This window comes from Dysidea avara, chromosome 5 (assembly GCF_963678975.1).
Source record: "Dysidea avara chromosome 5, odDysAvar1.4, whole genome shotgun sequence".
NCBI lineage: Eukaryota > Metazoa > Porifera > Demospongiae > Dictyoceratida > Dysideidae > Dysidea > Dysidea avara.
This window is the reverse complement of record NC_089276.1, coordinates 38,295,728-38,307,729: the sequence shown is the minus strand read 5'-3', so window position 1 is coordinate 38,307,729 and position 12,002 is coordinate 38,295,728. Positions and strand designations below refer to the sequence as shown.

The 12,002-nt window shown below is 38.1% G+C and overlaps 1 protein-coding gene across 1 annotated transcript in view; it reads right to left on the bottom strand.

The window, feature by feature from the left end:
• Positions 1-5,094, bottom strand: part of LOC136256068 (uncharacterized) — a 62,717-nt gene extending 57,623 nt beyond the window's left edge. Inside the window, exons 1-3 of the mRNA XM_066048991.1 lie at positions 5,041-5,094; positions 2,340-2,397; positions 2,020-2,090 (exon numbers count right to left, since the gene is read on the bottom strand). Coding sequence (XP_065905063.1) covers positions 2,020-2,080 — 61 coding nt within the window. The 5' untranslated portion in view covers positions 2,081-2,090; positions 2,340-2,397; positions 5,041-5,094. The remainder of the gene's footprint in view (positions 1-2,019; positions 2,091-2,339; positions 2,398-5,040) is intronic.
• Between the last annotated feature and the right edge of the window lie 6,908 nt (positions 5,095-12,002).

Sequence of the window (12,002 nt, the reverse complement as noted above, 5' to 3'; positions counted from 1 at the left end):
GTAGTTATTTTATAGTTGTAACATGGGTACTCATGATTTGCCAGAAATGTATGCCCAAAGTCCAACGGCGCAGCCCGAGGACTGTGGGCATACATTTCTGGCAAATCACAAGTGCCCATGTTACAGCTAATATGTAACACTTCCGTTAAGGTTGATAGCCTTAATGCCAATACGAGTGGAATCACTGGATTCGTTATATATGCATGCCTGAAAGATTCAATTACAGTTAGGCAGCAAGTAACATTGTAGCTACGATTGTTATAATAAACGGATGAGTCCTATGGATATTGCGGAAAGTCGAGTAGGGCAAATTTCAGGGAAGTTACAAGTGTTTTAATGCTTTCGCGTTGTTTAAAGACTAATCCCAACATCTACTAAAGACCTAAAGGGGTAAGGTTTGTTATAGAATGTTTAACTCACGTCATCCCTAATGTGGGTGTGTCCACATTCAAATACGTGCTGAAACGCTTGGGAATGTACTGCAAGACTAGTTCTCACCTTTAAGTAACATTTTACAACTTGTAGAATGGCCAGGATACCAAAACTCCTTAATTCATTTGACTGCTGCTTCTGGAAACACTTCAATTTGTGGTAATCATTACGTGAGCATTGATTTATTCCCACAATCGATTTCGGTCTGAGCTTGTATAAAACAAATAGAGGGTGGTACCACTACTTCATTCACATCAAGGCCATACTTGCTTTGATGAAAGTGGCTTGCTCTTTTAGAAGTGCAACCACTTTCCCGGGACACATTTCAATGTACATTTAGATGTCTCCCTGTGTTGAGGTGTACATGGCAAATGTATCCTCTGGAATTCCTTTGATCTGAGGTGTGAAAGTGTTACATAGTAATACATTACATACATAGTATATACATACATGTCATCACTGTTTTTACTGACTATCCTACTGGGGCCTCACAAGAAGCAAATCTTATAAATGCAGAATCTTGGCATCAAAGCTATAAATGTGACCCGCTGAGCAAAAACTGGCCATTTTCACAATAGTTTATTTTGCTATAAAAATGTATTGAAATAAACTGGATAAAACTACATGTGCTACATAAAAATTTTACATACATTCAATCGCTTCATTATGTACCAAAAAAACTCAAATCAATAAAATCTATATACCACCAGATTCTCCTGTTCATTGGGAGTAAGAAAATCTTTGTTTCGTGTTTGTACAGTGTACAGTATGTGAGTTATGGGTGCTTATTTATAATGCAGTAGAAATAAAATTTACTGTCATCATTTAATTGTTGAAATGGCCTTCTTCTTTGTCCCCATGGAGATGTACAGGGAAAACACTATACCCCGATCGATGTGCCAGTTCATGGTGAAAATACTGAGCCAAACTTCGTTTTCGTAGCTTGTTTCAATCGTGAGTTATAATTAATTAAATATGCGCCTGTAATTTATTTGCCGTATTGTTGTTGTACAGATCCCACAAAAGGCTGAAACTTTAGCTGTCCACTCCTTTGTTACTATAGATAACAGAAAAGCAATAAAATGGAATTCAAGGAATGTGCAAAAACAGCTGGTTTTTGTTCAGCGGGTCACAAATGTGACTGAATTTTGGAAAATCAACCATATGGGCGCATTTGACACTTAAAATATTTATAAAACAACACTACTAAATGATAAACCATTATGTGATAAACTTACACTACCAGAAACTCACACATCATCAAATCATTATCATTTCTACATGATAACTTGACTACATGATGACCAAATAACAAGCTTTATAGTGCAAATCTACTTGTTATTGATTGTAAGCCATTCTCAATACCTTACATTACTAGAAAAATTTTAGAAATATTTTTATAACTGTGCTCTGCTCATAATAGTTATATAATAACATGAAAATTCTAATTATTTCATGTGCACCCATATTGGTAATTTTCCAAAATCCGGTTACAAATATTGAACCAAAAAATCCCATATATACATACTATCTACTGTAGCTATGTACACTTCTAAACCAGTATTTATATATGACATGTTTACTAACCTGAAGGGATTAGACATTGCAGCATTAAAGTCACTTCAAAGATAACAAGAGAAGATTCCATTGTTATGTGTCTATTGTAACATATACATAATTTGCTTTGTACTATTGTGCATGCATACATAACTATTCATATTAAACAAGGTAGCTACATGTTGACATGCTTTATGGAAGTGGATGAAATCTGTTACTACAATGCTATTATTCCTTAAGCATTTACAAGCCCACAACGTGGTCAAATACACTGGCTCCATGCTATCACTTATTGTGTTAAAAAATCTGTTTTCCCTGCAACTCCCACCCACCAGTTAATTAAAGCTCACCTGATACTGTCAATGTTAATCAAAAATAACAGAAAACTTGGCTGTTGGCTTTTAAAAGCTAAATGGTGTGAGACATGTTGAAAACATTACAACCAATGAATACTATGCAACTATTCTATACTAATAATACTAATACTAATAATAATGCAACTTACAGTGACGCAAACATGCAAAATACTGTTTATATTCTTGCTTTATACTCTTTTTATACAATTAGGGTTTTATCCTTATCTTCACATGCCATTATAGTTGTACAGAGAACAAAACAGTGTTCACATTGGACCAGAGTAGTTACAGGTGTGTATTTCTTCAAACATATATAGCTGAATAGTACAGCTTTTCTACCACATCTTCACAGCATTTGCCATGACCAAGAGAGTTTTGACAAGCACACGAAGAGAGTCCAAGAATGAGATAGCAGCCCCTCACTTGCAATGACTGACATGCACTTTTCCTGTGTTTGCGACTTTCTGGCTTAATAAATATTGTACTCAGTTGACTGGTAGAAAACTGCAGGAACTTTAGTGCATCATGCACTCTGTCTGTACGTCAAAGGGTTTCTCTAAAAAGAAGCACACATGCTCCCAGCAGCTGTTTCACTATATACTGATTTCACTACTTTGCTTGTATGAGAGCACATTATTACATATTGTTTCAAACACATTTATGAAAAGGCAGCTAAGCAACATTCTTAGAAGCAACTATCATGATTTCAAACGCATTTCGGGTGCTGGAGTTTTGTCAAGTGGTCACACATTTTTTGATTTACCTAGTACTTCACACAGCTACTTGTCAGTAGGTTTGGAATCCCTACACCAATTGAAGACTTTATCAACAACAGGTTAATTGTGATTCAAGTGATTGTGCCAGTTGTATTTCACCAGCATTGTGACCCTTGTGGTAGTTTATAGGAAAACAACAAATTATATAGCTATCAAATGGATGTTAGAAATGATAGCGTATAGCCTTGCATATATTAGCTACCGTTGGTAAAATAAGCCTTCACTATTTAGCTAATATGATATCAAGTGATACACTTGCTGAAATTCATTCCTTCAGCTATTGCTAATACACGTGGCACAAGCACTGACAGGAAATAATATTTCTAATCATATCAAAAAGTTTTGAACTTTTACTGTACTTTACTATTGAAAAGCCTACACCCCCAAAAATACGTAAAATTCCTAAAATGGTGCAAAATGACTGTGATTCTAGACTAGTATCGAAACGCCGGCAACACTACAAAGGGATAATCAACTAATACAGATGGATAATTACTCACATACCTTTTGGGAATACTCCACGTCAACGTTGAAACCGGGTCACTACTGCTGACCCGGATGACCCACTGACCCGGATTAATTAAAGCCGAGGCGTGCGATAAGAGCTATGTTTCGGCTAGTCTCGAGCAAATGAGCGAGACTACGTTTTGAGCGTTCGATTCGTGTTGAGTAAATATTGCAACTTCAGCCTAGCTGTAGGTTGAAGACAAAAAAAAAAAAAAAAAAAAAAGGTCACCTACTGACAATAGCCATAGATACCCTCAGTTTCGTGCTACATGCTGCACTTACTAATAAATGGGCGTAGCTGAGCATATGTTGGCAACGCGATAAGTGGGCGTGGCTCACGAAAGAGCTACGCGATAGCGTTTATAAGTTTTCACGCCGTCAAACGGAACAATTTCGTTTCTCGCATGATCCAATCCGGGTCTGACCCGGATAATTTGTAAACTGGGTCGGACCTGGATGACCCGGAGAAAATGTGACCCGGTTGACCCGACCCGGTTTCAACACTGCTCCACGTGAATTTCATGTTTGTAGCAGCAGTAAATATTCTGCTTTCTCACAGTTTCCGCCACTGATTCATCAATTTTTCCAATGCACAATGTGTATTGTGGGATTCATCCATTACCAAGACTATGGGAATTCACCTTTAACCAATAAAGTTTATGACCTAATATGGTCAGGTATACCGTATATATTGATTAACCATCAATATTTTGTAGGAATTGGACCAAGGTCTATTACCTGGGGTCTGCTTTTTCAGTTTGTTTACAAGATTTACGATCGAGTCACCCTTGAAGCTATCGTGTTTGTTAATGGAGATGTTGTTCTAGATTGTTGTAGCCTATTTTATTATGAGTTATGTTTCCTAGAGTTCAGTTTAGTATGTTTTTGAGCCTTATAATGTGTGCTAAAATGCAGGATCCTGCTAAAATATGTAAATTTATCTAATTTTTATTAGATTTACAAATCCAATGGCTATTTTTTATATGAATTAGAGAATAATGGCAATAATACTCGCAATAATATGACCATGGGTAGTATACTCTAGATGGAGGATGGGAAACTAAATCCTCATTTGGAGTGGCCTTGGATTCAGTTCTTCTCTCGCTGAGAACTGAACAAATTTCCGCCTCTACCGTCATTACTGCTATAATTCAGGATCACCTGCGTTCCCATGTTTATGGACAAACTCTCGGACAAACTATAACAGAAAACGTTTCTTTCTGCTCCAGAAAGGTGGTGCATATCAAAAAGTTCTGAACTTTACTACTGAAAACCCTACGCCCCCCAAAATACGTAAAATGCATAAAATGGTGCAGAATGACCATGATTGTAGGCCTCGTTGTAGACTAGTTTCAAAACGCCGGCAACATTGCGAAGGGATAATCAACTAATACAGATGGATAATTACTCACATATCTTTTGGGAATACTTTACGTTTGTAGCAGCAGTAGATATTCCGCTTTTTCACAGCTTCCACCACTGGTTCATCAATTTTTTCAATGCGCAATGTATTGTGGGATTCACCTTTTACCAAGACTATGGGAATTCACCTTAACTGAACTGATAAGGTTTATGACCTATTACCTGACCTAATACGGTCGGGTAGACTATACCGTATATATTGACTAACCATCAATAATCAATATTCAATTCGTAGGAATTGGACCAATTAAGGTGTATTGTCTCAGGGGCGGATCCAGGGGGGGGGGCTTTGGGGGCTGAAGCCCCCCCCCCCCCCCCCCCCCCCCTTCATATTTAGGCTTTACTTGATCAATATGCTGAGTATTATAATGAAATTTTGTCTTAGCATAATTATATGATCACTAATAATACAAATAGCTACTCATAAAACCACCTTATAAACATCTTTCCAAGGTATTATCAGTGGATTTATGCTAATGTTTATGCAACAAGGACCTGGATCAGCATTGGAGGTGTACAAGATCGAGATACTCTAATAGAGCAGTCAGCTAACTACTCTAATAGAACATTTACTGGAAACATGTAGTTGGTTCTGTTATGGAATTTTTCCAAATCTGCCTGCACCTATACATACAATGAAGTGCATCGGTTTGTTTAAAGGGCTTCATTCATCCACTTGTGTAGTTAATATATATGGCAATACTTAATTCAGGTACACAATTTCGATTGAAAAGCTCTCAGATTCAATCTTGTATTGTTCAAATTTCAAAATTCTCCACGTTCAACATTATTATTCTAACATGCATCTATTCAGTGTTGTGAAATTGTGAGAGGGTGCATCATGTACTTGGTTGTCTGTACCTATACCCAAACTTTTCCATTAGCAAAATGCTTTAGAGAGCCATACCTATAATCTAAAGGCAGTATATGAAATATCTACAGGCAGAAAATATTATGAATTTTAAGTGGAAATGTCTCCAAATTGCAGTATTGTAGCATCTATTTTTCAAAAATTTCCTGGGGGGCATGCCCCCAGACTCCCTAGTTCCAGCATACTTTGCATGCTGGGAAGTGTGCCCCCCCCCCCCCCCCCCCCCCCTTTTATAAATCCTAGATCCGCCCCTGTGTCTGGGGTCTGCTTTTTCAGTTTGTTTACAATCGAGTCACCTTGAAGCAGTGTTGCCATTTGTGAATAAAGTTCATAGATTTATGAACTTTTTGTCTTGTTTGTGAACCTGAAATAATCTATGAATATTTTATGAACTTTTGGCTTGTTTGCGAACGAACTAACTTTTTGTGAGCTTTTGGCAATCTTTTTTTTTTGCTCTTCGGTGCTTTATTAACCCAGAGATCCATGTAACTATTTATATTTCTAAATACATGCTGGTTTTTGGAGGGTGACCATGGATTCGGCATGAACTGTTAATGAACCATATATTTTTCATGGAGCAAATCATCTGGCAACACTGCCTTGAAGCTATCGTGTGAGTTAATTTGTTAATGAAGATGTTGTTCTTGATTGTTGTAGCCTATTTCATTATGATTAAATTTTACGTTTCCTAGAGTTGAGAGAGAGCCATCATTACATGAGAAAATATGTACAGGAATGAAAAAGAAAGAAGCATGTGTAACAGCTTAGTACGTTTTGAGCCTTATAATGTGTGCTAAAATGTGGGATCCCGCTAAAATACGTTAATATTTATTAGATTCATAATCCAGTAGCTATTTTTGATATGAAGTCACTGAAGTGTAAGCATAAGGCTTGATAATCCTTGTAGTGACAGATAGCCTGCTGTTGCTGTAAGGCCTTTCCAAGTAGTATTCCTGTTTCTGGTCCTTGTTGAGTTGAAAATTGGAGGAGGGCGGGAGGGTTTGGCCATCAGTATGCCATTATTTATATGCAAGTTTTCATGGTAAAATTTTACTTTTAGCTAATAGAAAATTTTGCATCAGTAAAACACTGAGCACTGCAAGCAGTGGCGGATACAGGAGAGTTGCAATGGTTTCAGCTGAAACCTCCTCTGAAAACAATAGCGTGCACTCTAAATTAATTTACAATTCGTGTGGGTAACGATTCGCGATCGTGTGGGTGATAACATCACCAACAGTTATACAAAGTTTATTATATTAGGACTTTTCTACTGGCCAAACTTCATACTTTTGCCTTTGAAATCATCATTACGTCATTCAACAGCAGGTAATTACCTTTTTTTGGGTCTTCGACTTAAAGCTAGACTGAAGTTGCAATTCCAGAATGGAACTCCCTTTCAAAAAGTCTGGATCTGCCCCTCACAGTTATTGAAAACTTCCTCAACCTGAAATCCCCTCTGAAAATTTCTAGATCTGCCACTGACAAGCATCTAAGTACATATAGCTAGCTAGCTATACCAAACAGCAACAAATAGCTATCATGCAGGTCTGCAGTATTGTACATTGTAGCAGACACTGATCCAGAAATAAACCAAGGGTAGATATTAAGTTGAGAGTCTCGATTGCCTTAGTTAGCAGAAGTATTTACATTGAGAAACAGTCTTATCATCTAGCTTGTATAGTACACAAGTGAAACACACATATTATTATGAGTAACATGACAGCTCTTGTGCATTGCAATTTTGTGATTCCAGTACAATTTTGTGGTACAGTGCGATCATGTAGTATTTAAAAATAAATAAATCACATGTAGTACACTTGTAACATCTGTGTACATACTACACATTCCTCTTTTGTATGTGATACTGTATGTATGCTGTGATCATAGGCGGATCTAGGAGGCATTACCAGGGGGGGGCAAAAAGTTTTAGTGTACAACAGTGTTTATTCCACTAAGAGGAATTCTAGTACACAAGTTATATTCAGTTGCATAACTTTATTCAGTATAGCTGGATGAATGATAGACATACAGTTGTAAGACTGTTACAGTAATTGGTGAAAATTTTTAAAAATTAGACCTCCTAGGTTTGAATTTGGGAGCATTTTTGATAGCATTTAGCTAACAAAGTGTATGCTTACAATGCATATAAAGATTAGTTAGCCTATCTGAGATAAAACCTGTTTGATGGTAAAGTGTGCTAAATAGAAATAAGGTGTAGCTATAGCTAGTATTGTTGTAATGACATTACAATTGTGACTGTTCTATTAGAGTAGTGACTGCTCTATTAGAGTATCTCGATCTTGGCACAAAAATTCAAACTTATATATGTCTCACTTTCTTTACAATGTACAGTATAACTGTAAAGTAGATTTACAATTGTTGTCTTCTATTTGCCCATTTGCTTTCTATACTTCTGAATACAGTGTGAATGCATGATTCCAGTTTCTGGTATCAATATAGTACTGTGAGTCCAAGGGGGGCAAGAGAAAGGCCAGGGGGGCACAGCACCCCTTGGCCCCCCCTCAGATCCGCCTATGGCTGTGATGATAGGTAAATGGCAAAAATTTTAATGATGACAATTCAGGTGAATTTATTGCTGAGTCCTAGTGAAACTTGGAGGAGGCAGTACAAATTCACCTGAATTGTCTAATTAAAATTTTTGCCATTTATCTACCATCACAGCCACGTCTTGGCTGCCACCTTGGATTTCACATCTTTTTTCACCATATGATAGGGCCGCACCTTTTTTGCAATTTGGCTGTTTTTGAATAGAGTACATTGGCTGTTTTACAGTGCAATTACAAAAACAAACCATGTGATTTGGGATTAACTGCACTCCTATTATTGGAATAAATGTATGGCAAACTAAATCACTACTGATGTGAATAATAACTTTAATGAAACATAACTAATAGCTAACAGGAGTACATCCACTCCTGCTCATAATTATACTTTCCTCTCCAATGATTGCCATTCAAGTATAGCTGTTACACTAGCATATCAAGAATAATCACTAAACACAAATCTGGCAGCCTCTTCCTTTGAATCATCTCTATTTGGTGAATGTTAGTGTGTTGAGTGAGATGACCAGATGGCTGCGGCATATTCACTGACAGTGTTGGGAGTAACGCGTTACATAAGTAACGCGTTACGTAATATTATTACTTTTGTGGTAACAAAGTAATATAACGAAATACGCTATAAAAACAGGTAATGTAACTCAAGTTACTTTACTTACAAATGTAACGCGTTACCTAAGTAATATAGCTACTGTAACGAGTCTAATATGACGTAATATTATTACTGCAAATAACGAAGTTACTAATCTCGTTAGTTATCCTCTGAGTAACGCCTAACCACAACGAAGTAACGAAGCCTACTGAATGAAACTTATTCACCAGCTTCTTACTTATAACCAAGATTTGCACATTGTCCAACAACGCAATCATGTCACGTGATAAGGTGGTCGTTTCACACGTGACAGCTTAAGGCTGTGGACACAAAGTAATATAATATGTAATATTATTATAGTTACTTTATTTTATGAGTAATATGTAACTGTAACTAAATAGTTCAGTTGCAAGTAATATGTAACTAGTTACTTTTACAAAGTAACTTGCCCAACACTGTTCACTGATAGGCAGAGATGCCAACCTCTCAATAATTCTAGGAGTGACATTTCAAGTACTACCAGCAACTATAGACTCAGGGTATCTCCAGGTTTCTTGTGAAAACCAAAAAAAAAGGCCACAACATGCATAAATAGTGTCAATAGCTATCCTAATAAGGTACAACACTGTATAATGCAGCACAGGGCTTGTCCAATTTTAAGCACAGGGCTAATTATTAGAAGACAGGATTAGGCATGTCAGGCATGAGAAATGTGTGAGAACTAAGCTGAAAGAGTGAGAAACAAAGGGTAAGGCGTGAGAGCATGAGATTTTTTTATACCCGGGATAGATGGTCTGTCCTTGCCACCACCCCCAGCACCAGTTGGCATGTGCTGGACAACTGTTAGAAGAAGATAAAACTCAGTAGTCCCTGTACCCATCAAAGCGGCCCATCTCTGGAGAGACATCAGTTGATCGAAGTGAGGTGGACTAGTGCTGGGCAGTATTGAAAAATAGCAAACGGTATATATACCTTCCATAAAAAGTATCACGGTATTATTAAATATCACACTATTACTAAATATCACGCTATTACTAAATATCACAGTATTAATATAAAATCCATTGGTATTAAAATAACTGCCATTTACCTCAACAAAAGTATCAAATACTCATGGTACCTCAGCAAATCTCAGGTACAAATTACCACAAACAAACTTGTTTACATGGTTTGGTTAGCTGACTACATCAGCACGTGCCTAGAAACATTGTCACATGTCTGGTTACCTTCTAAATATGGGATGAAACAGTGCACAGGGAGGCCATAGTGCCCAGACGATATGGCGGTATAAAAAACAAATAATAAAAAAAACAAAAAAAACAGGTGGTATCAAAACCAGTATTACTTAATTATTAACAATACCACTATATATATCACCCAGCTCTACCTGCTACCATGGATGCACACTGTCGCAGAACGCAAAAGTGAAAAAGACAGTGTGCAAATCATCCAGGCCAGAGTACAGCTATACGTGGTTGAACTTCGGCGGGACAGTATAGGTCAGCCAGACGTCTATACAAAACTACTACCTCTTTTCCCATACCCCCAGTAGTTGTAACACAAGGGGGGTAAAACAAGCCTGCTCTACCTCCTCCATATTCCCAATTCTGTAGTTCATGGTGCCGATACAGTGATGGGATACTGGATTGTCAGTAACTCTGTGCGTTAGGGTGAAAGACCCTTACATCAAAAGAGGTATTTTGTCACTGCCTCCAGAATCCCCTAGCATGAATATTAGCCCTACCCTCATCCTTTCAGTTTGCAGACCATGGCTCAATACTTTTCCCAGTAAGTGTTGTAGAGGAGGTTCAATGGCCACATTGTAACATACCTTAGAAAGCCACTCAGCAGTGATGTTTTGAAGATCATAGTGGTGAATGAAAGTGAGACCACCATGCTTCCATATCATTACATGATCTGGGGAAAACATGGCCCCACAAACACAGTGGCTTGGTCTATTCTCAAGCTTCCAGTCATATCTCAAATGCAGGCTAGGGCATCCCAAAATTCTTGTTTAGACAGATGGAAGCCCTGCTCAGCTAAAGGTATTGCTGTCAACCAGGAAGAAGCACCTGGTTCACTGTTCAAATCCATCACCTGCTGGAATTTGGCAGAAAGATTAAATCGGATCTCTAATGCTCGTGCCTTGAAAGCACAGCGACGATCTTGATGAACCTGAGCCTTTATGGAGTGGACATCAGGTAATGGTGCTTGTACAGCCTGGTCAAGGATAAGAGATTGAAGAGAGGCTGTAATCTTGGTAGAAGCAGTAAACTGGGAGCCTACAGGGTTTACTATGCCAAGGCCACGGTAAAGAAAGAACTTCTCACTCCAGAGTAGAACAGGCACTGTGGTCAGTCAATGAAGGAATCAGTTTTAAATGAATGGCATCTTCAAGTGGTTTGAATAGGGGGGCGACATCAGAAATGGTTCTCATGATATACACCCACCTGCCTATCATCCCATGTGTGAAAGCACAATAGGCTGCATGTGGGCAGTTTGCAGCAGTACTAGCTAAACTACACACTTCAGCAGTCCAAGTACAAACCTTCTGATACATATTCCTCTACAAAGTCATGAGAACCCAGTGCAGTACCAAGATGGCACTGGCCTTGATCAGTAATCTGAACATTGGTACCACCAAATATGGCATTTGCAACAGGTAACAGATGGGATTTCACAGTCAATACAGTTTTCAAAGCATTTGGAAAATATCCATAGTCTGCCCCAAGGAGTACAGCACCTGCCACCAAGACATCAAGGCTTGTAATGTTCCAACTGCAGTGGCGTCATCTGCAAACCACACCTGCGTAGCTCCAGGAACTGTGGTACGGAGCTATCAAATCAAAGGAACAACAACCAGGGCATACATCGCCATGGCAAGGGGGTCACCTTGAGTCGTTCCCTTAC